The sequence below is a fragment of the Drosophila navojoa genome, chromosome 5 (genome assembly GCF_054131105.1).
Source record: "Drosophila navojoa isolate 15081-1374.11 chromosome 5, UAZ_NAV_1.0, whole genome shotgun sequence".
Lineage (NCBI taxonomy): Eukaryota > Metazoa > Arthropoda > Insecta > Diptera > Drosophilidae > Drosophila > Drosophila navojoa.
The window spans coordinates 7,564,158-7,588,866 of NC_142893.1; the positions used below are offsets into that span (position 1 = coordinate 7,564,158).

General features: G+C 44.9%; 2 protein-coding genes across 16 annotated transcripts in view; one reads left to right on the top strand and one right to left on the bottom strand.

Annotated features, from left to right (window-relative positions):
- The first annotated feature begins 13 nt into the window (after positions 1–13).
- Positions 14–24,709, top strand: part of RNaseZ (ribonuclease Z) — a 93,973-nt gene continuing 69,277 nt past the window's right edge. For both annotated transcript variants that reach the window (XM_089260948.1, XM_089260947.1), the window contains exons 1-2: positions 14–1,365; positions 1,724–2,806. In XM_089260948.1, coding sequence (XP_089117074.1) covers positions 78–1,365; positions 1,724–2,799 — 2,364 coding nt within the window. In that variant the 5' untranslated portion in view covers positions 14–77 and the 3' untranslated portion in view covers positions 2,800–2,806. The remainder of the gene's footprint in view (positions 1,366–1,723; positions 2,807–24,709) is intronic.
- CAP (Cbl-associated protein) overlaps positions 3,326–24,709 on the bottom strand; it is a 47,395-nt gene continuing 26,011 nt past the window's right edge. For 9 of the 14 annotated variants that reach the window (XM_089260936.1, XM_089260935.1, XM_089260942.1 and 6 more), the window contains 15 exons: positions 20,070–20,209; positions 19,894–19,966; positions 19,590–19,622; positions 18,907–19,060; positions 18,717–18,837; positions 18,389–18,421; positions 17,890–17,942; positions 17,646–17,824; positions 13,194–17,258; positions 12,835–12,969; positions 5,803–6,109; positions 5,623–5,737; positions 5,337–5,543; positions 4,463–4,695; positions 3,326–4,395 (listed from right to left, as the gene is read on the bottom strand). In XM_089260936.1, the coding sequence (XP_089117062.1) occupies positions 4,227–4,395; positions 4,463–4,695; positions 5,337–5,543; positions 5,623–5,737; positions 5,803–6,109; positions 12,835–12,969; positions 13,194–17,258; positions 17,646–17,824; positions 17,890–17,942; positions 18,389–18,421; positions 18,717–18,837; positions 18,907–19,060; positions 19,590–19,622; positions 19,894–19,966; positions 20,070–20,209 (6,017 nt within the window). In that variant the 3' untranslated portion in view covers positions 3,326–4,226. The remainder of the gene's footprint in view (positions 4,396–4,462; positions 4,696–5,336; positions 5,544–5,622; positions 5,738–5,802; positions 6,110–12,834; positions 12,970–13,193; positions 17,259–17,645; positions 17,825–17,889; positions 17,943–18,388; positions 18,422–18,716; positions 18,838–18,906; positions 19,061–19,589; positions 19,623–19,893; positions 19,967–20,069; positions 20,210–24,709) is intronic. The other 5 variants (XM_089260938.1, XM_089260939.1, XM_089260937.1 and 2 more) reach the window with 5 other exon arrangements.

The following is a 24,709-nucleotide window of genomic DNA, read 5'->3' on the forward strand; positions in this document are numbered from 1 at the left end:
CTGCCTAGCTTGCAGAATTTAGTAGTTTTGCCATCTCTAGCGCGGCAATCAGCTGTTTCGCGCACGCTGAAAGTGAAATGTGGTTGCCAATGTTGAAATTGCAACGAATCGTGCCGCATGGACCGCTGCGAAGTCTGACTAACCACTGCATCAGAATGAGCACCATAGTGTCTACAGATGCCGCGGAACAAACGCCACCCGCCAAATACGAACGCCAACCAAATGTGCTACGTAAAAAGCTGAGTTCTGTTGTGCCGGGCTCTGTGAATTTACAGGTGCTCGGCGCAGGCGCCAACGGAGCACCCAGCGCTGTTTACTTGTTTACCGATCAGTCCCGCTACCTGTTCAACTGCGGCGAGGGCACACAGCGTCTGGCACACGAGCATAAGACGCGCCTATCTCGCCTAGAGCAAATATTTGTGACACGGAACACGTGGACCGCAGTGGGCGGACTGCCGGGCCTGGCCTTGACCATTCAGGATGCTGGCGTGCGCAATGTGGGCCTGCACGGACCACCGCACCTGGACACCATGCTGCAGAGCATGCGCCGCTTTGTGGTGCTCAAGAATCTCCAGATGCAGACAATAGACAGCACACTGGGCGTTCCTTTCGAGGACTCGATATTGACCGTGCAGCCAGTTGTGCTGCGCAGCGAGGAGCAGCCTCTGCAGCCCGTTCTCAGCTATATCTGCAAACTGAAGCCACGCCCAGGTGCGCTCAACCTAGTGAAGTGCGTCGAGGCGGGCGTGCCGCCAGGCCCGTTGCTGGGGCAGCTGAAAAACGGACAAGATGTGACGCTGCCCTGTGGCACAGTAGTGCACTCTGCGGATGTCACAGAGCCCGCCGAGACGGCGCTCTCCTTTGTCTTCATAGATGTGCCCAGCGTGGATTACCTGGAGTCCCTAAAGGCGCAGTCGGAGCAGTACAAACAGCTCGCCAACTCCGAGTTAACTGAGGTGGCGCTCGTGGTGCACTTTAGTCCACCCGAGCTCACAGCTCATGCAGAGTATCTCGACTTTATGCAGACTAACTTCTCTGCCGGCACACAGCACATTTATCTCAACTCGCATTTAAATAATTTCTCCGGCTATGCGGCGGCTCATCGCATCCAATACCAGCTGCATCAGCTGGCTCCGCGCTTCTTTCCGCTGCTCGCCGAGGCGGCGGAGCTGCAGCTGAGCTGCCCCAGCAACACGTTGAGTCACAGCCTAAAGAAAACGAAGCTGGACAATGACGTTGAGGAGCAGCAAGAGAATAAATTGAGTGAGAGTGAATTAGTGAATGCAAAGGAGGTGAAGCAGCAGCAAGTGAGACAGCAGCAGGCCTTCGTTTCCATGAGCAGCTTCCATTTGAGACCTAAGAAGGGTGAGTGAAGGAATATTTGTTATTATTTTATTCGGCATGTTCACTTTTATGTATTTTATATTAGATATATAAATTTCAATATTTGAAAGTATTTATTTTTTTAGTAGTAGTAAAAAATAAGTAAATATGTAGATATACATATATAAGAATTAAGGAAATTATCAAATATTTAAGTGCTGTGAACATCATGCAATGTCATCCGTCATAAGTTTCGAGCATCAACAATCAACCCACCTTCAACCCTTTCATCTCATCTAATGGACTTGCACCATCTCTTTCCCCTCTTGCTTCAACTGCAAAGGAAACATAATAAACAGAAACTGATATTTACGTAAACTTGCTCATCTTTACGCTACAGGATTGGATCGCACGCTGGAATCGAGGCTGACGCCCGAGGAATATATCAAGGAGACGCATGCAGTGCCTGGCTTCAGCGAGCTGCTCGCCCAGCTGCAGAGCGAGACGGCGGAGACATTGAAGATTGAGAGCAAGGGCTATCCGCGTATCATATTCCTCGGCACCGGCTCCTGCATACCGAATAAGACGCGCAACGTCAGCTCAATTCTCATCCAGACCGCGGCGCAGGCATTCATGCTGTTCGACTGCGGCGAAGGCACACACGGCCAGATCGTGCGGCTCTTTGGGCGAGAGCGTGCCCGTGAGGTGATGCTGCAGCTGCAGGCTGTCTATGTCTCGCACTTGCATGCCGACCATCACATCGGACTGATTGCGCTGCTGCGCGAGCGACAGCGTCTGGAGCCGACGTCCCCACTGCTGCTGCTGGCTCCACGTCAGATCGAGCCTTGGCTGAACTTTTATAATCGTCAAATCGAACCGATTGCCGATGCCTACACGCTGATGGGCAACGGCGAGCTGCTGGAGCAGCCGCTGGCGGGCGAGCGTGTCGAGCAGCTGGGCATCGCCTCGATAGCCACCTGCTTGGTGAGGCATTGTCCGCATGCCTTCGGCATCAGCCTCACGCTGCAGGCGCAGCACGAAGGCGAGCCGATCAAGCTGACCTACAGCGGCGACACGATGCCTTGTGCAGATCTGGTCGAGCTGGGTCGCAACTCAACGGTGCTGATACACGAGGCCACCATGGAGGACGACCTGGAGGAGGAGGCGCGCATCAAGACGCACAGCACCATCTCGCAGGCCATACAGCAGGGCCGCGACATGCAGGCCAAGCACACCATCCTCACGCACTTCTCGCAGCGCTATGCCAAATGCCCGCGCCTGCCCAGCACCGAGGACATGCAGCACGTGGCCATTGCCTTTGACAATATGCAGGTGACCGTGGAGGATCTGCAGCACTACCACAAGCTCTATCCAGCCCTGCTGGCCATGTACGCCGAGTACACCGAGGAGCTGGAGCAGCGCGCGGTGAAACGAGAGCTCAAGCAGGAGAGGAAACGCAAATTGGCACAGACGTGATGAAGGCGTGGCAGCATCTTAGAGAGAGAGAGGGATAGAGAGGGGTGTTATGAGAGAGAGAGAGGTCTTTTGAAATGTTTTCTTGATAACTGTATACGAGCTAGGAATTTTGTTTAGCTACCGTGATAACTGGCGCATATATAATGAAGGGTCTTAGGCTTAAGTAGAGGTTCACCTTTAGATAGCTATAGTACAGCTATTTAGAACTAGGCAAGTCTATGCAGCATAATTTATACACAGCTTAAAGTATAAATAAAAAATAATTAACATATGCCATGACAAAATAAAATGTTAATTTATATTGTAAATAAAATAAGTCTTATCTGTTTATGTTCAAAGTGAATTGTGGAGAAAAATAAAAATAAAACTAAACTATTTACATATTTCTGTATTTTTTTGCGAATGCCATAATTGAAAAGGATTTCTTGAACATATATAAAAAATATTATTGTAACTTAAATTATATTTTATATTTAGTTGAAATGAAACAAAGTTTTATTTTGTTTTTGGTGTTTGTTTATTATAATTTTTTGTTTTGTTTTTTTAATGTTTATTTGATTCACTTAATGCGCATTCGCTTGCAACAGGTGTCTGTGTGATAAACGCTCGTAGAATTACAAATTACGAATTTAGTTCTTCAATAATAATAATATGTAAATGTATAAATAGTCGCATATTAATTCATTAGCATTGTCGACACAACAGAAGGGCACTTGGGTTTTACTGTTATTATATTCATTCATTTTTATATATTTTGTTAAATATTTTATATTTAAGGCACTTTTTCTCTGTTGATTTTCAATTTTTTTTTTTTTTTTTTTTTTTTTAGTTTTTGTGAGGATTTTTTTTCTTGTTTTTGCTTTGTTTTTGGAAATTAGCTGTGACTAGTTAAAATTAGTAGTTAAACGAAAAATAGGGTTTATTATAAAAAATAATATATCTTAGCTTGAACTTGTTTTTTTTTTAGGTTTTGCTTGGTGTGTATGTGTGTGTGTGGGCTGTGTGTGTGGTTCAAACTTCTGGTTAATATATTTTTTTGTTTTCCATATAAATAAACATAATTTCAACATTTGTTTAAAAATAAATAAATAGTTGTACATTATTAAAATTAAAAGAGAAAAAACATCGGCAAAGTTAAGCAGCTGATATTTGCTTTTTTTTTTTAACAACAATTGAAATTATAATGTTTTTTTTTTTATAATTTATATAAATAATTAATAATTGCTTTTGCCTTGGCCTACAATTAAGCTTAGAGTTTAATTCTAATCTTAACAATTTTATAAACTCTTTGGATTGGGTTTTGCTTGGCTGCCAAAGACAAAAGACAAATATCGTAACGGTTCCTAACGCTCCTCCATTTAGATTCACTTTTTAAAGTATTTGTATTATTATTATCTTCTTTTCTTTTCTATTCTTTGTTTTTGGGCTCATACACGTTCCACATAGTTGCCGGGGAATGTGCCAAAGCAGCCCGTTCTCTGCGAGGTGCCCACAAACCAGCCATCGTCGCATTTCTCCAGAACATGCACCAGATCGCCCTCGAAGATCTCCAGTTCGTCGGAGTTCTGTGGCCGATATTTGTACAAAGCGCGATAGCTGTTGAGATACGAGCAGAACAGAAAGTTAATTAGGTTTACTTTGGAGTCTGATTCCAAATACTTACGTGAGTGGCTCGGAGCTGGTGTCCACATGGAGGGCATCTGTCTTGTGCAGCGTGCGGGTCTCCTTCAGTATGCCATTGGGCGGATGTGCACCGTTCTGGGTTAGCGTATTGAACTCGTTATTGATATTTGTGCGCAACACGTCCAGATTTGGACGCAAATTTGTGGTGCTCTGAGTGTTGATAACTGTTGTCGTTCTAGCCGCAATATCTTCTGCACCAATATCGGTTAAGACCTGCGAGACACACACACACACACACAGATAGCAAAGAAAGAAGAAGAGTTGATAAGGTTTGATTAATTGATTCATTAAAAGTGCGTAAATGTTGAAGAAATGCTAAAAGTTATAGACTAGATAGTTGCAGTTGATATGGGGATTGGACTAGACATTACCTAGACTTTTATAATATAGATATATAAATATTCAAAATGATGCCTTTATATATGGCTAAAACTAATCTGCATATATAAATTATTGAAGGTCTAGATCTCTTGCATATTCAAAGTACTCTAAAGTAAATAATTTTGTAATTGCAAACAATGAGCTGATGATTCACACACAATGCTTAGGAAAAAATATGTGTAACTGAAGTAGGCATGAATCATATGAATATACTCATATGAGTATGCTCAATAAGTGGGCACTTCTATAAGACGAGACTGCGGTAGATACGACTATCTTAATGTAGAGTAGAGTAGAGAGAATAGACTAGCAAGTAAGCCAAGTGGAGTAGACTAGGTTAGAGTATATTGGCTAGAGATTCGGGAAAAAGAGAGTTGGGTAGAATAGAACTGGGTGGGGTACAAAAGAGTAGAGGAGAGCAGGAAAGTAGAATAAAAGAGTGTACAGTAGAATATCGATAATCTGCTATTTACCTCCACATAGGAGACAGGGAAAATGCCCTTGCGGTTGGCTATTTTGCCCTCAAACCAATTGCCATCGACGCGACGTGTGAGTGTGACCAGCTCGCCTTTGTTCAGAGAGAGCTCAACGCCGGACTGCGCTTGGAAGTTGTATTTGGCACGAGCCTGGCCCTCGGAGGGGCGCTTCGAGGGTGTGCGAGCGCCATCACGACTGATAATCTGCGAGAGAGGGAGAGGGAGAGGGGGAGAGATAGATATTAGTGGATATAGGGAATAGTTTACAGAGTTTAGACTCTACCTCCACATAGCTAGCAGGCAGCAATCCAATCATGGCGTTATACTCGCCCTCGTACCAATTGGGATCGACCTGTCGTCGTATGTAGATGGTGTCGCCCTTGCGGAACGAGAGCTCCCTAAAATAAAACCGAGTTCAAGTTGAGTGGAAGTGCAAGGTTTGTGCGAGTTGAGTGGGGCTTACTTGGAGCTCTGCCCCTGGAAATTGTAGAGAGCGCGTGCCACCGTCTTGGGTCCCACGAGCGACTTAAGCGTCACGTCTGTGGGAAAGTCATCGTAGCGATTGAGGGCAATCGGTGACTTTTGTGAGGGTGTGAAATTGTCGGTGTGTCGTCGCGAATTCATGTCCTGCAGCTCCTGTAGATATTTGCGTCGTCGCTCCTCCTGGTATAGCTTTTGCATATGCTCCGCTTGTCGTATGGCTAATTCCTCATCCGATATGTTTGGCTTGTACTCATTCCTGAGTGGGGTCTTGAAGTGTATATTGACGTCTATATGAAACGAGAAGAATCGGATACCGTATCGATGAGTATATATGTATGTAAATATCGGAAATTGAACGCCTGGTCTGGCTGGCCAAAAGGTTGTTGTGTTTCGTTTATTGTTATTGCTACGCGCGATGCTAAAAACACGAAATAAGTAGTTAGGGCAGTGCCGGGCGGCTGCTCGTAGGGCAAGTGTAAGACGAGCTAACCGCAAAAAAAATATATAAATTATTGTCGCTGCTGTTATGAAACGAGCCGCAGCGCTTATCTGTAACTGTAGCTGTATCTATAACTGTCTGTAGCTGTAGCCTGTCGCTGTATCTGTTATAGCTATCTTCATCTGTAGTCTAACGTCTGTGCATGCCAATTGGTAAGCAAATAAACAACGTTAACGCTGTTCAGCGCACGCCTCGCTAAGCAGATAGACCCCACAAAACGCAGATAACCCCTCAGCAAACTGAGAAAGTTGAGATGAATAACAAAGTATATACAAATATATGTATATATAGAGTGAGAGAGAGAGAGAGAGAGAGAGGTATATACTCATAGTTTAGTCTTCGTTTTCAATTGAATTAACATTTCGCATTGTATCGAAAATGAGCTGCAATTGAAGTTAATGCTCGTTAGTTTCCACTGATAGCTAAATGAGCCACCAATTGAATTGAAAGTGGTGCCAACTGGGCGTGTGGCCTAAGTGGGTGGATGGCTGACGACCCGCCCGAATGGGATGAACCGAGCGCCCAAGTGCTTGCCGCTGTTGTCAGCTCATGATTGGCATCTTGAGATAATGCAGCCCCTATATCATTCAGTCAACAATGCAATGGCTGTCAATTAAAAAAGTTTACAATGAAGAAATTATAATTATTATTTACTTATCTGATCAAGTTTTAATAGCTTTTTTTGAATGGGGTTTTTATGGAGTTTAGCAATAGTTTTTGTCTGGCTAAGAGAGACGTCTTGAAGCTGTAAGAGTTTAGCCTTAAAGTTGTACAAGTAAATATACAGTATATATATTATTTTAAATAACGTAGTTTAAAATTTTATATATGCATTATATATATAAATTCTGAAAAATAATATGCCTTTAAACTCTTTAAAAATACTAAAATAATATATCGTAAAATTCAGCAAGAATTCATGAGATTTACAATAACAATTATGAATGCGAATAATTTTCGAAAGAACTGAGGCCTTTTATATAAAATGTTTTAAAAGGTATTTAGAGATATTTAAACAAGCAATGAAGTATTCCCTCCAAATAAATTTCTTAGAAATAACAACAGACTTAAATCAGAGACGTCATCAACTGATATAAAATAGGTAGCAGAATCAAGAGCTGAACTAATCAGGCCCACGTATGCGAGGGCAGCAAGAAAGATTTGGGAGCCATAATCAACGCTAAACGACGAAGAATCAGCTTAACTAAATTATTTAAATTAAACTATGGAAAATATGCATGACTTGATGCCCGATTATTTACCCTTCATTTTGATGGTCAATATAAAATTAAATTAAAATTATTTGACAAAGTTGCAAATATTTCAATAAAGTTTTGTTTGCCATCTCATATTAGCTTTTGTTCGAAATATATGTATATTGATGATAATATGATTAAATTATTAATTGAATACCCTGGTAATTAAATAATTAATTGCAGATCTCAAACTCATGAAACTGAGTGGAACTGAAGGTAAAGGAACTATAGGAAAAATGCAGTTAAATTTAAATAAATTTATACAGATTCCTTCTTAACTCTAAAACTAAGTAAAATGAGTTTATAATATAGTTAAGTTAATGCTTCTTTGTGGCTAATAACTTGACTTGAGCAGCTTTGATGAGCTTTAACACAAAGCCATGAGACTGCCCTGAGCAGCTCGTACTTGGAAACAAAGGAAGCCTCGAAAAAGACATATAGTTAAAATGCTTTACAAGATCAACAACAAAGACTAGCTAAGGCTGCAAGTAATTTCTGATAAGCACCAGCAGTTAAGACAAGATGAGCCACTTAAGCAAACTTAGTATATACTAGATATTAGTATATATATGTCATTTGCATAGCTGCAGCAGTTATAAAGCAGAAATATATTCACTGTGGCCTTGGGCTGCATAGTTGGGAGATTCAGTTGTGGATATTCATTTGCATATGACGTGACCGCGTTTCACATCAACTTGCAGGGGGGTGGGATGAGTGGAGCGCTCAACTGATATGAATGGCAGTTAAACAATTGGAAATCAAGCACAGTCGTAAAGCGAATTCTAAACGAATTGCGCAGCAGCCAAAGATCAAATTTTCCATCTCAAATAAATAGAAATTTGTTTTTGACGAAGGGCTTTACAAAAAGCGGCACACAAGCTGTACAAATATTTGTCGCTGTTGTTGTCATTGTTGTTGTTGTTGTCTGTGACAATGACAAAATGCTTTAAAAAATCATAAAGCACAGCAAACAAACTGCTTTTTATTGTTGTATGCAGCAAAACAAAAAAAAAAAAGTAGAAAAATAAATGAAAAAAAGGAGAAATAATTGTCACTTGAGAGATTTTTCACTTTCACTGATTTGTTTGAGGCGGCGCAATTTGCAGCGTTTTGAAAGTGTTGCCGATTTTCATCTTTCACTGCAGGCACACACACACACGCACACACATGCACTTGTTTGCCCCGTTAAGCCGGCTTTTCCTTTCGAGTTAGGTTAATCAGCGCTTACGACAGAAAACAAAAACCTTTTCTTTTTCGCCTCACTCCACTCTTCGCTTCACCTCACTGTGCTTAGTCACACAATCAATCAGAATCACAGCTAGATAGATAGTATGAGAAGGTCGTTCAGCTGATAAACTAGTAGCCAAAGGTGTCTCGGCTTAGCCAATGCACGAACCTCGCTCCAAACTCGTTTAAGTCGATCGATCGATAGGGGCGCGCGACTCTAACAACTGCTTCGTAGCACGCGTTGCGCTCAACTGAAACCGAAACCGAAAACTGAAATTCAAACTGAATGAAATGCAAAGATTGAGTGAATGAGCAAGTGAGAGCATAGAGTGGAATAGAGAGAGAGAGACAGAGAGAGAGAGAGAGAGAGAGAGAGGCAAGGCTGAAGCGGCTTTGTCGCATTTCAGTTATCGTCGTACAACGAATGCCGTTTCTTTGGCGCCCCACCTCAAATCGCACGTTTATTCAGACATTGCACAGCTGCTGCTTCTTCTTCTTCTTCTCTTACTACTACTGATTGTTGTTGTTGTGGTCGATGTGCGAAGTGCTTACAGTGGGGCAATTAACTCACGCACAGTTGATAAGAGCCGCGGGCTCGAGTGTACGTGAACTGGATGACACATTGTCAAATGAATCAAATTCAATTGTTGAAATAATTTAAGGGAAAATATTTAGAAATATTTTGAAATGTGAAAAGAGGTATGAAATTAATAAAAACAAATAAATAAAAAAGAAGTAAATAAATAAAAAATATAATAATAATATTTAAATAAATATTAATAAAACCTTTTTTAAATTAACCTATATTTAATATTGTATTTTATGATCATTAGATGGATAAGCTATTTATTAATCATCTACTGATATTTGCATTGAACTGCAGCTTTTAGCTTATCCACTTATTTACATGTTTTATGTAATATAAACATGTATACATTATATTTAAAATATTTAAAGCCTGTCTGAAAGTTTTGATATTATTACCGAATTCGGATTGCTAACATCCAGACAGTCTTAGAGCTGGACTTTATCGCAAACGGAATTTTAGTTTATTACAATGATTGCCTTATATTTCGTTTTGATATTATACAAAAGTTTTGAGTAGAAAAAGCCAATTTGCCATTAATCCGTTAGCTGCATTTCATTCTATGCAATCTCAATGGAAAATGGAATTTATTATAAATATATTTAAAGATTTGTATTGTATTTAAATTTCGATTTCACGTACTTTTGTGACCCACTGTCTGGAGCCAAGCACAAGATCAGAGTCTGAAGAGATCGTTGCACCTCAGAAAGCTCCAACAATGCGAAGCTTTTTATCGCGCAGCACGTGAAAAACGTGAGATGCATGACAAAAGCGTGGCAATCGAAAAAGAGAGATAGTCCTTCACTCTCTCTCTCCCTCTCCCACACACTCTCTTTTATCTGTTGCGCTCTCTGCCTCATTCTCTCTCTCTCTCTCTCTCTCTCTCTCTCTCTCTCTCTGCTTTGATAACAAGTTTCAAGTTTTGCAAAAAAAGAAGAAGAAGAAAAATTTAATAGCGTGAGAAAGCGCAAAACTGGAAAATCGTTTAATCAAAAATTGAGAAAGTGAACGTTTTTGCCTTATGAGTGGGCGTGCCAGGAGGCTGCACATGCTTGGGCCAAGGGGGACGTGTTGGGTTGCAAGTGAAGGGCGGGACGGGAGATGGGAGAGATGTGTATATTAAGCGCTATACTAACTGCCGCTTAGCTGCTGCCACTGTTGTTGTTGTTGTTGCTGCAGTTGCTGCTGTTGCTGCTGCTGTTGCAGTTGCTGTTGCAGTTGCAGTTGCTGCTGCTGCTGCTGCCACATGAGCAGCGGCATGGAGGCGCCTATGGCATGTCGATTGGCCAAATATGCCTGACGCTGCGCCGGTGACGGCGTGGGGGGCAGCCCAACAATATGATAGCTCATTGCTGTGGTTGTTGTTGTTGTGGCTGTTGTTGTTGCTGCCGGCAGTGGTGGCACCATGGGCGCTGCTGCTGCTGCTGCTGCTGCTGCTGCTGCTGTGTCCCGCCGCAGCCACAGCAACTTGCCACAGCTGGGCACATCGCAGACGCTGCGATGCAGCGTGGCTGGCGTCAGGTTGTTGCTGTTGTTGTAGTAGCTGTTGCCATCGCTGCTCAGCGGACGTTGCTGCCACTGATCAAAGCTGTTGCTGTTGTTGTTGTTGCTGCGGCGCAACTGTTGCTGCCGCTGCTGCTGCTGTTGAATGTTGTCATCTGTCAGCTCTAAATCATTGCAGCTGCTGTGCAGCTTTTGATGCGACTGTCGCCAGTGCACGCGATTTCCCGCCGTTGAGGCAGTGCGTCGACTGTGGTTGTTGCTGTTGCTGTTGCTGTTGCCGTGGTGGTTGCTGCTACGGTTGCTGTTGCCAGGGTGCTGTTGGTGGGCCGCCGCGTAGGTGTCGCTGCGTCGCGGCGCTAACGTTTGATGTATCATAATTATTTTTTAAAATTTATTTCTATTTCATCTAGCGGTTGCTTTTTTTCTTCTACATAGAATTTCGATTTTGTTTTTTTCGCACCACTCAGTGGTGCATTATGTAAGTGGAAATTGACGCGCGTCGCATTTAATTGGGAAATTGTCGAGCGTTGACGTTTTTGGCACGGAAAAGTGAAACTAACTGAATGGAAAGGCCGCGCTGAACAGGTAACCAACGTCAGCTCGGCCCGCTCTTGTTCTTCTTCTTCTTCTCCCTCTTCTTCTTCTTCTTCTAGTTGCTGTTGTTGTTGTTGTTGTTTGTGTTGTTGACACATTTTGGCCATGGCAACGTCTGGGCCGGCTTTGAGGGTTGTTGGATATTCGTTCGCTCGGTTCGATGGTCGAGCTCGTGCTCGGCTTGCGCCTTGGACAGGTGGCGGTAAGCGGGTCAACAACGCGCTGGCCGTCAGTTTTGGCTCTCTGCTATTGGCCCTATCGATTAATTTGGCCAACTAATGCACGCGCCGCACCTTCTAAACAAAAAGCCATTGCTATTGCAGCAATTGCGGAAATTTCTTGCGGTAGTAAAAGCAGACCCCACAAAATACCTCAAAGAGCATAAAAACGGAATTTCGCAAAGGTCGTTGAATGAACGCAGCACGCAGAGGCGTAGCCAGCAGAAATTCAATGTGAAGGGGGGTCGGACTGAGGCATAAGCTGGTTGATAAGATTGACGAAGGCGAATGTGAAGTAATTAAGCGTGGAATTGGGTTAATGTGGGAAATATATATGCCCATGTTGTATATAAGAAAGATATACGTGAAGTCAGTTGGAAGGTGGGGAGAGAGAGGCGCGAATTGCTTGACTATCTTTAAGCTAATTATCAATTTCGATTATATATATGTACATACAATACACAAATATATTTTACATAATTTTAGAATATATTTAATATTTTTAAATAGTTCTCTTAGATCTCAAATAAATTTGTATCTATATTTTTGTATAGATATAATAACTTTAGATGGTTTACATTCAAAATAATATTTTAAATAATATTATTTGGCTTTTTTACATTTCTCTGATCACTTGTCCTAAGTTTTTGGTACAAATCTAATTATAATAACCAAAATAAGTCTATCTAAATGTATATTTGTTCAGGGTATTCTATTTCATGGGCCCCAAGGTCAGAACTGGCTTCTTACGCGTAAATAATTGTGTTGTGAAAGAACTGAAGAACCAAACATTTAAATACAGATGTTAGCTTATGAGCTCCTTGTGAGATATGTGATAATATCTTAAGTCTTGAACTCTTTAAACACAAAGATCAAGTTAAAATTAGATATCAAGCGAACAGTTTTTAAATAAAAATAATAAAAATATTAATTTGTTTAGAAGCAATGGAATTATAGAAATCAGAGTTCTAAAAGACTTAGATGAGTAGTTAATAATAGTTCCCCCCTTCGAAATGCAAATCATTTGGAATTGCGGCATTTTTAGTACACTCAATTTGTTTTTAGTACACTTGACAAGCATCGGTCTGGCAACGCCGCTGACTGGCTGGCCACCTGGCTGCAGACTCACCTGTACCCGAATCAGTCTGATCACCGTTGCTGTAGACGAATGGGCTGTAGGGCTCGTAGCCCGAGTGGCTCCCCGGGCCCTTGAGTGGCGGCTGTGGGGGTATGGGCGGTGGTGGTGCGGCGCTCGAGTCAAAATCTACGCCAGCAATGGACAAATGGACAATACAGAACATGGATAAAAATAATTTCGAATTGTGAGCGAAAAACCAATTGTAAGCCAAGTCTCCAAAATAGAAAGAGAGTAACGATAATCCAAGCCTAGGACTACGAGATTAGATGAGCGCAGGCAACAACCCAAGAGAGAGAGAGAGCGAGAGAGAGGAACACACCCACTGCAACACTGTCAGATAGTTGAGTTACCTTTAAATGTGACCGCCATGGCGCTGCGTTTGAGACGTTCCAGACTGCCGACCGGGCAACGCCGGGCGCCAGCCGCTGGCTCCCCGTCGGGCACATAGCGCGCCTTGGGGCGATGCTTGTGGGCATCGAATGGCTGGTTGGCAAAGATGTCGGAAGTGGTTTGTGGCTGCTGAGTCGTCCTGGCCGGACGCATGGGCGAGGCGGAGCTGGCTCTGGGGCCCGGCTGACGTTGGGGTTTCTTGGGCAGCGCCGGCGTGCGCTGCGGATGCTTGTGGGCCACCCAGTCGCCGCTCAGGTGGGGCGAGATATCGTGCACATCCCGCAGATCAGCCAGCGAGGTGGACAGATAGCGCTGGGGCAGACTCTGGCCCGGCTCGGGGGACTCGTAGCGATGGCGCAGCGTCTGCACGTGGCCCTGGGAGCAGCTGTTGCTGCTGTGGCTGCGCGTCGGACTGGCCGCCTTGGCCGGCAGCAGCTCCGCCGTCTTGCTGATGATGTCGATGTGCGGCATGAGGCGTGCGCGCTGTCGCCGCCTGCCACGATCCGGTGAGCCGGTGGGCGTGGCAGCGCGCAACTCAAACCTGTGCGTCAGCTGGCTGACGGCGTCGTCGGCGGCTGGCAACGCATCCGCAGCGTTGCCCGAGGCGTCTTTTGATCCTCCGGCCTTCAATTGAGGATCGCTGCGCGCCTTCCGCAGCTGGCTAAGCCCAAAAAAATGACGCCGCTCATTGGACTGCTCCCGCTCGATGCTCTCGAACTTCTGCTTGATCTTCTGCACCTCGCCGGTGTAGACGCGCTGCAGGTAGGAGCTGGAGCAGGCCGAGACCTGCGACTGCGGCGACAGGCTGCGCGACCGGTAGTACGCGTCGTACAGCTCAACGCTGCCACCGGGCGAACCAGCTCCGTAGCTGTGCAGCTCGACCGCCGGATCGGCCGCGTCCTCGTCCTCGGGCGGCCGCTCGGGCGGGCTGTGCAAGTGAAAATTTACACGGGCCGCCGCGCGTTCGCCGTAGATGCCGCTCAAATCGGTCAGCGAGTTGCTCAGCTCCGTGTGCACCAGCTGGGCGTGGGCGTGGCTGTGGCTGTGACTGTGGTGGTGTCGGGCCTGCTGCCTGGCCTGCATGTTCTGCTCGATGAGGCGCATCACCTCGGCCTCGTCCGGGGAGCTGTCCTCGCGCGCATGGTAGATGGTCTTGCTGGGCTCCTCGAACTGTCGCTCCTCGAAATATTGGATTTTCTGATTGATGGGATTCTCTTTGGACTCCTGCGGCTCCAGCGACTGCTGCGACGGCTGCGACTCCTGCTCAGCCTTGGCCGCGCTTGGCTTGGACTCCACTTTGGGCTTGGGCCTCGGCGGCACCTCGGGCGGCTTGCTCAGGCTCAACTCCGCATTCTTGGCGGCTATGGCGCCGCGTGTCTCGCGAGCCACCACCACCGGCGACTGGCTGCGCGTGGCGCGTGGCAGCGTCTGCGCCTGCTGCTGCTCCTCGCGCTTGCGCAGCACCGGCCCGAGCAGCTGCTCCTTGTTGATGGTCGAGTTGCAGCGCACCTTCAGCGTGTTCGCATGGCTGCTCGGCTTGGAGTCCTTCTCCACGGTCACCACATACTGCTCCTCCACTGTGGCCCTGCGATTGCCCGCATAGATCTCGTTCAGCTGCTGGGTTATCTTCTTGATCTGATCCTTGGAGAGTGTGCTGACCAGATCGTTGTTCAGATGTCGCTCCGGCTGCGCCTGCGCTTGTGATTGTGTCTCCAGGCTGCTGGCCAGATCTGCGACGGTATTGCGTCGCCATTGACGCTGCACGGGCGGCAGGAGCTGCGCCTCGGCGCGCTGCCGCTTCAGCAGCTGCAGCTGCTCGAAATTCTCGCGCAAATCCTCGACGGACTTCTGCTTGGCATGCAGCGCCTGGTCCGCCTCCTGCCGCCACTTGATCTCATTCACGTCCTTCGAGCGAAAGTGCAGATCGCGCTCCCGCTGATCCGACTGCAGCTTGCCGACCAGATATTGCAGCTCCTTTTCGGCCCGCTCGTGCAGACGCACCTTGCGCCACTCATCGAAGTCGAGCAGCTCCGCATCCTTGCGCAACGGATGAAAGTTGCTCGCCGAGGTGGCGCGCTCCAGCTGCCCCACCCGCTCCAAGGTGCTGTAGAAGCGATTCAGCTCGGTGAAGCGTTCGCAGTTGTTGCGGTACCGGCAGCTCGGACTGTGCCGCTCCAGCTGCACCAGCGAGGTGGCACTGTGCGCCAGCTCCCCGCACTGATAGAGGCCGCCAGCGGCAGTGCTGTCTGCACCGCCCTGCTGCCGCCTGCTGCGATCGTCGGCACTACTCAGGCTGCTGGCACGTGCCACCGCCTGCTGGTGCTCCTTGTCCTGGCGCTGGCTCGAGCGCAGACTGTCGATGCGACGGCGAGAGGGCGAACGCACCTCCCGCTGCTGCTGCGGCTGCGGCTGCGGTGGCTGCTGCGGCACGCGCACCTCGCGCGTGGGTGAGAACCGACGCTGCACTACCTCGGGCGACTGCGGACGGGCGATGTCTGTGACAGCCTGAGGTCGGGCGCCCGACTGTGCCTTGCTCTCATACTTCCACACGAGATCCTCAATGCAGCTGGAGGGAGGCGGTGCGGTGTAGTCATAGATATCCTCGCCGTAGCCCGGCTCCACCAGCGAGCAGTACTTGTAGTCGGTGGTGGTGCCGCCGTTGATTAGCTGCGGCAGCGAGTGGGGCGTTTGGGTCTGGCTCTGGCTCTGCTTGGCATTGTAATCGTTCCAGAAGTGAGTTTTCTCGCGCACCGTCTCGCTGTAGGACTGCTGGGCCACAGCTGGCTTGGACTTGGCAGTGGTCTTGGCGGTTTTGGTGGTGCCGACGCGTTTGCGTGGCACGTGACCCTCGCTGCGGCTGATCTGCAGCGGCGCTGGCAGCGATTTGGCTGGCTTCGACTTACCCACATAGGTTTTGGGCGGTGCTATGGGCACATACTCCTGCCGCACCACCGAGTCAATGGAGAAGGTGGAGTTGCTGCGCGGCAAGCTCTCATTCGAGGCGCTGCGATGCACCGTGGCAACGGTCTGGGTCTGCGCCTTGCTGCACTTGGGCATCACCTTCTTCAGAGCGCGACTGCAGTCGAGCAGATTCTGCGGCCGAACCTGGGGGAAGCACATGGTGTGGCGCGTGGTGGTGCTAACGGTGCTGTGGCGCAAGCGCGGCAGCGACTTGCTGCGCGTATGCTGCGCCTTGCACGTGGCATACGAGCGCACCGCCTCGCGCACCTCCTGCGGCGACTTCAGCGAGGGATCCCTCAGTATATTCGTGCTAGCCTCAAAGTTTGTGCGGCCCGCAGGCAGCGTATTCTCCAGTCGCTTCTTCTCCTCGGCAAAGCTGCGCTCCTTGGAGATGCTGCGGCCAAAGGCGACGGGACTGCGACTCGAGTGACGCAGCGCCAGGAGGCGTGCCGGACGACGGCTCGGACTGACGGAGCGGAGGCGAGCGTGATGCTGCTGCTGCTGCTGCACTCTCATCAGGCAGCCGTCCTTGGTGCGCGTCTCCTTGGTGGCGGTCAGCGTGGCCAGCAATGTGGACACAGCGCCCGTGGACTTGGAGCGACAGATGGGCTCCCGACGCGCGGTAGAGACCTTGCGCAGGGTAATCGTATTGCTGTTGCTAGTGCTAGTCCCGCCTGGTGGCTGAAAGCATTGATCGTGGCGCGATTTCGAGCAGCTGCTCGTTATCTTCTCCACGCGCACCGTGCTCTTCGTGCAGGAGGAGCGACGATTCGGTGGTAGAGGCGGAGTCTCCTGCTGCTGCTGCTGCTGCTTCTTGCTTAACGGTATAAACGAGGGCAGATTCTTCGAGAAATGCGTAAACATTTTGCTAGCTGTAGCCGGCTGTGGCGGCGGCGGTGGTGGCGGTGGCGGAGGAGGAGGTGGTGGTGGCGGTGCTGCTGCAGTTGGCGTTGCTGCCTTGACTTTATCTGATTCTTCTTTAGACTCCTCTAAAGGCTTGGTGCTGACGCGTATTTTGGTTAGCGTCGGCGTTATCTGTATAAATTCAAACTCTTCTACAATTTCTTTTGGTTTTGTCGGAAGAGTCGAAATCAGGAGAGAGATTTGCATATTAATCATAGGAGCCGCGACTTTATAGAGGGTGCCCGGTGCTGCAGTGCTTCAAAGAACGCTCGACGCATTTGCTGATAACAACTTCTAGTGTGGCAGTGGGTGTGTATACTATCATATATATATATATGGTATATATTGTTTACCAATTGATTAAGAACAGTACTAGCTAGTTAGACTCGAGGAGTAGTAGAACAGAGTAGAGCTTGAAGGTTGTAGAGAGAAACCAACACCAATTGAAGAATTAGTACGAACAACTGCGCCTTAACTTTAGTTATTTAGTGTTGTGAGAGAAACCATGTTAAGATTAAATGAACTAGTTCAATTGTGAACTATCCTACCTTTGGGTTTCTCGGGCGCTGGCTTGCGGAAGCCAAGCAAAGGCGGCTCACCACCGGCCTGTAAGCTCTTGTAGGCCTGACGCTGCTCCACGGGACTCAGCGGACTGCTGACGGGCAGCTCCTTTTTGCGAAAGACTAGATTGGAATCGCTGGTATAACCAGATTCTTTGGCCAGAGCTCTGCGGATGATACGAATGTAAAATATTAATAGAGGAATAGTTTAGGGAGGAACAGATTTGCTTACCTTGACAAATTGCCTTCTGTGTAAAGCGGCGATAGTTTCGATTGTTCCAAATTCTGTGTTGTAATAAATAGATAAATCAAGATTAGGCATTACTCATTTAACTAATTTTCCAATGAAACGATTTCAAGACTGTTTAATTTTTACTGTAAAAATTAGTATTTCAAGTGCCGTTTGTGGACGCAATGAGACCCTAGAGATACTTAACTCGACTATTTGGGACTTACTGCATCATTATCAATATCATCGACGAACTCTATTATAATGCGTGGTATGCGAGTATGTTCCCTGAGCCACTTAGCGTGACGCGTAATTATTGAATAGGAAAGGGGATAAGACAGATAAGATATACTAAAGCATATTTTCAAGGATTTCACCATTCAACGAAAACTTAACAGAAAGCTAATCTACCCATTTTTTATGGGCGCAGGGTATACACAAAAAAAAATATAATAAAAATCTATAATCTATGACTAGAAATTATATAGATTAGCGTTCATACCCCGTTAAAGATGTCCATCACTTCGTCCCACCACTAGAATTGTGAATAGAATAATTTGCTGTGAGTTAGATAAATTGCAACGCGATTTGTGTAGGACGAAAATAATGTAGAATAATGAAGGCGTGCGTATGAAATCGTGTGTCAGATATGGGGGGTATTATATATAGTGAAAGTGTGAATGGGGGGAAATGAGTGAAAAGCAGTTGAGAGCATATGGAAAGAATTGTGGATGTTAAGCATTAGCCATGGACGAGTTCACATAGTTTAGTTCTTGATAGGGATAGAGCTCTGTGCGCGACTAGAGACTGCTGCTGACTTGGGCACTTGCCTCCTTCTTCTCCTTCTCCGAAACGGACGAATGACCCGTGGTATAGTCCTCGATGCGACCAGGTTGATTCTTGTATGAGTTTTGTGCCGATTTTATGGGATTGGGCATAGTACCATACAATCTGAAACGAGAGTTTTTAGTTAAGGTAAATATACAAGTATTTCTAGAAGGTAGAGTTTCCCGAACTTACTTATCGTCCTGGCTTAGATTGCGCACGTTTACAGCCGATGAGACCGATTGTACGCGCAGCGGATTGGGTGTACGATATTTTACTGTTGAGTAATCGGAATCGTAGTTGGGCTCGGGCTCAGAGACATAACCATTGCTCTTATACGATGGACGAGCTGCATAAGGTTATGATAGATAGAAATCCAATTAGATTTTTGAACATATTGTAATGAAAATAGTTAGAAATTTACGAGCACTACTGAAGTTGTTGTTGTTGTTGCTGTTGTTGTGGTTGTTGTTATCACGGATGTTGCAATTGTTGTGGTTATTATTATTATTATTGTTGTTGTTTTGGGCAGACATAATGTTAGAGCTTGGTGTATGAGTAGGTACTTAGTTTAAGATTAGTGTAGAAATTTTGTTTCAAGCGTTCCAATGAGCTAAATGGCACAAAAAAATGACCAAAAAATAATATAATATAATATATATAATAAAGTCCAATAATAAATATGATTAAATCGAATTCCGCATGCCAACTGATAAAAAGGAAAATGTCCAAATTAGAAATCATAAATGTTACAGCTACTACCAAAAGCAGGCGAAGCGATAAGTGGGCGCTACTTAAGCAAAGCTTAAACTGAATTTAGAATAGATTATGTATACATCTAAAAGTACGATAAGTTATAAAGAGTTTTCAAAAATCACCTCTGGGACACTTGTAGCGTATCACAAATTCGTCTGTTGAGTGCGATTTGACAAGACAAAGAGAGACAGAGTGTGGAAAGCGTATGGGGATGGGTACAATTGGTGACATATGGTATATATATAGTAGAGGAGTGGCATTCGAAAAAGAGAATTCAGAGAGTTAAACAACTAGTTCAGCAGGCGCAGAACTGAAGCATTATAGGGATATTGGTTAAGTGGATCACAAGTTATATATGGGAATGTGGTTATGGCTGGGTTTCACAATGCTTCAAGTTCTGTTGGATCTGAGTGGTAAAACATTTACCGCCATTCTTCTGCTTATGTATGGTCTGATAGAGGCGCTTATACCATTCATGCTGATGCGGTTCCTGGACCTCCTGCAGCGTAACAGACAAAATATTTATATATCAAATAGGGAAGATTGTGTGTTCGCTCCGCTAGCTGAACTTGAGCTGATTTCTGTTTTGTTTTTGCTTTTACCGATCTGAGTATGATGGGCATTCCATCGTTGGTAACGGGACCGATCCCTTCGTATTGCCGTCGACCTAACTGTGCCATTTTTCTCGGGCGATCGCTTTCCGTTTCCGGTTCGCTCATATACTCGTGCTTGACTTTGTAGACTGTAAACCGAGATTGTTTTAATTCTTGTTTTTAGTTTTAGTGGAGTCAGTGTTTGTTTTTGTTTTTTAGGTGGAATTCGCAAGAAGGGGAGTGGAAAACGAGTGGAAATAAACGTGTGTAAAACATTTAGAATGCAGCACCTGCCGCTGTTAATCTTGCTTGTGTGCGAACGACTTGTGAACGCGCTCGAACTGTTCGTATCATACAACTTTCGTGTTGTACGGGGCCTACAATGGATATACTTACTGACTTCATTGGGCCTATAGACGGCGCGGCTAGTGTCGTTCTGTTGACGGCGTGCGAACGGCCTGTACAGCTCCGATGTGGAAGCCGAGCGTTCAAATGCTTCACAAATGAGAAAATGTTTAGAGAGTCATATGAATAGGGGAAACCTTTATAAGCTGGCGGACGAATAAGTCTAGTTTGAACAGCAAAATACGAGTGTTGCAAGTGTCAAGATCTTTGGAGATGCTCTAATTGCTTTATATAAATTATAAGAAGATTTTGTAAAAATTAAAGGTATTCCTTTTTAGCTACAGTTATTATTTAGGATTGACTAGACACTATTGTCTATACATTCTTTACTTGCTATGATTCTCAATTATAAAATCACAACAAATACTTTAGATCTATGTTTTAGCAAACTTTGTTTATGAAATTCTTCACGTCTCTGCTTTCTCATTTATCTTGTTTGTTAGCACTCTTCAAAGACATACTGATATATGATTTCTAATACTCGAATATGATCTCTGACATTTGATAGTAAAACTAGGGTATTATATAGATTTCATCTAGTGTCCTCATTTCACAATCGTTAATTTTAGATATTCATTAATAAAATACATAGAGAGATCTTTTATCTCCCATCAATATATAGATCCCTGTTCTTCATATCATAGATTTTCTTTGAAAGTTCTGAAGATCCGATTTAATAATTATAGATCGCCGATCTCCGAATGTCCCCTCATCAAACCCCTAAATCTCTCCTCTCTAATCACTAAAGGTATTCACAAATAGCTTTCCTAACGCTTGCACACATGTGGAGAATATTATCTACTTTTGATCTTGTCGGAGACGCTGGCACTGGGTGCCACGGGGCCAAATTGATTGGAATAATCGGTCTCCGCGTAGTCCGAGTTGTTGGAATTCAGCGTTGAGGGCGGCGTGCTCAGATTGGTGCTGGTGGTGGTGGTGGTGCTGCTGCGTGGTGCAGGCACCGGGCAACTGCCGTTTGTATAAGACCACGGTGGTGTCGTCGTCGTCGTCGTCGTTGCCGCTGGCTGTTGTTGTTGCTGCAGGGCCGTGTAGCGTCGCGGGAGTGTGGGCGATTCAAAGCGCACGGGACGGAACTCCTTGCGTCCGCTCAACGCTGGCGACGGCTGCGGCGTCCACACGGGCTGCGTGGGCGGCGGCGGTGGTGTGGGCGCCGCCGAGGAGCTGTGATCTAGCTCGTTGCTGGAGCCGTACGGTGTTTGGCTCTTGGGTGTCCAGACGCCTGTTGATAGGGGGAATGAGTGGTTGGCTCTTGTGACACAGTTGTCTACATTTTGACAGTGGTTCAGTGGTTCGTTGGGTGGGCTAAACATGACATTTTCAGGGGCGCAAGTTCACATTCTAGCTGAGTTTTATGCTCTCGCTCCACATAGATACATGTATACATTTTCTGGCTGCTGACATTTACACTTGTCAACAAATTTATGCTCGTTTTGCGGCCGATGCTCGCCTTCCATTGGTTTCATTGGTTTCTCTAACCAAAATAAATGCTGCAGTCAACAAACCGAGCGAAGACAAATTGACAAACAAACATCGCGACGTTGAACAGCAATAATTAATACGACCAAGGAAGCCGCATTTGGCACCCATTCAAAAGTTGCCCACAGCAAAGCAAAAACAAAAAAACACAAAAAAAACTATCACACACACACACACACACACATAAACATCTATGAGGGATGAGTCATCGCATTTGGCGCATGTTTAGAATTTACAAAGACTTTCACAGACTGTTATAAAATTATATTTGAATCAAGCGACAAACGACAAGAAACACGCTAAGAGAAACGAACCTCACGAGCTGTTTCAATTGTTAAGTACAGTGAGCACCGGCAGTGGAAGCACTGAGGACTAGCAAATGAAGACATTTCATCTATTAGTTTAAGGTAGATCAAGGTAAAATTATATTGATTGATATATACTGATTGGAAATAGAAATATAAGAGCGAATTCTAAGAGAAAATTCTTATGATTCTCTAATTAAAATGATTTTTTCTAAAGGAAAAGTATTCTGCCATCTCGTTTTGTTTTGGAGTGCTCATAGCCTATAGCCGAAGCTTGTGTTGAGCAATCAAGCAAGAATTATTAATAACTCTAATTCGATAAAATGCCGTTGCTTATATTTTTTATAAAACTTGACATTTGATTGTGAAAGGTCTTAAACATGGCAATTGAGTTGTTAAAACGTGAAATACAACTTTAATGATTTTTTTATAATTTTTATAGCATACACCTGTATATATGTATACTTTAAATGAAATTTATAGCTTATAGAAATGTTTATGTATTTTTATATATTTTTTGTTCAGTATTATTAAAGTGAGCAAATTTTCTCAACATTAATTTTAGCTATAAATATATGTACATTTTTACTTAAAAATTGTTAATTTATTCCTTTGTATATATGGTATATATGAAAATAGTAGAAATCGCTATACAGCTGATTTTTATATAAAAGCAAAAAGTAGTTCATTCAGTTCTTCTCCTTTCAGTTTCACTCGGTTCAGCATAATTACAGAATAGCCCTCGTTGTTCTTTCACTCAAGATCTTTCACTGAACAGATTTATATGCCACCTGTAATAGCACACAGATACACAAGCAACCAGCATCATACACATACACACACACACACACATTAGGTACACTTCTGTCTACAGAGATATTGCCTGCCCTAGGCGCGACTCGCCGCCAGACATTGACACGCATATCGCATATAGAATACGTTTTGGCTTCGATATATATAGCGCGCCCTCTCTCGCTCACTCTGCTGTATTTTTATAGTGGGTGGATGCGCTGACGTCTTAATTCAATCAGCACTTGATCGAATTATACAATCGTATCAAAGTCTTGCCAATGCCAATCAAAATCTAAATCAAATTCACAATCCTCGCTGATTCATTCACTTAACACTCGCAATTTTGCTGCAGAGAAACGATGATTATATTTTATTTTATTTTCGTTTTTTTTTACCCTGCTGAGGATGTTGTATTTGTTATATGGATATATATTTAATCGTTTTTAACTGGATCGTTGCGACGAGTTCTCGAGTAGCTGACTCCGCGCGCGGCTCAAAGCGACTGAATTTTGCGTGAGCCATCGTCGCCGAGCAGACCAACTCGGCGTTTACTGATTTTTCTTTTTGGGAACAACTGCTAAATGACTAAAACAACACACACACACGCACACACACACATGTATATATGTAACAGGCACAGTCACAGTCACAGTCAGAGCACACACACCCCGCAAGAGCTAACAATTTCCCAGCAATTTTAAATAGAAGATCAATTACGGCTGCAATCAAATATGGGAGCGCGTGCTCGATGAAGCGCACACTCAATACGTATAAACATACATACACATATATACATTTGCATGTACATATGTATATATATGTATTTATAGTATATTCCGATTTGTACAAGACAAAAGCAGAGTTTTAGTTTTATTTTGGTTGAAACGCCAATAATGCGTGCAATGCGAAATGGAACGGATGTGTAAGCAACTAAATATACCATAGTCTGAATGCTGAATACACCCATACATATGCATTGCATCTGACTATACTACCCATGTGTACTATAGATATGGATAAAAGAGTCCAGCCAAAGAGTCAATCAAAATGATTTCATTTGTTTTGTAAACTCTTTTTGAAAAAGAAAACAAAAGCCGAATGTGCGTTTGGTTTGGCTCTGACTCGACTCGGCTCGGCTTGGCTTGGCTTGGCTTGGCTTGGCACTTCCGGTTTGTTCAGTTCTCTGTTCCCTATGCTCTATGCTCTTTAGGAATAAATCAAACGGAAATTTTGCTTGGGTTTTTTTTTCTGTTTATACCCTGAACCCATTGAAAATGGGAAATCAGGGTATAATGGTTTTGTTAAAATGTATGTAACAGGCAGAAGGAGGCGTGGCAGACCCCACAAAGTATATATATTCTTGATCAGGGCGACGAGCTGAGTCGATTTAGCCCTGTCCGTCTGTCTGTCCGTCCGTCCGTCCGTCCGTCCGTCCGTCCGTCCGTCCGTCCGTCCGTCCGTCCGTCTGTCCGTATGTTTGAACGCGTCGATTTCAGAAGATATAAGAGCTAGAGACTTCAACTTTTTTTAAAATGTCCGTATATATCACGCGGATATCGAGTTTATCACTAAAAAACGATAACTCATTCCGATACTTTTTTATCGATAAAAAACCTTATCGAAGATCAGTTTAAAAATTATATCTCCTAC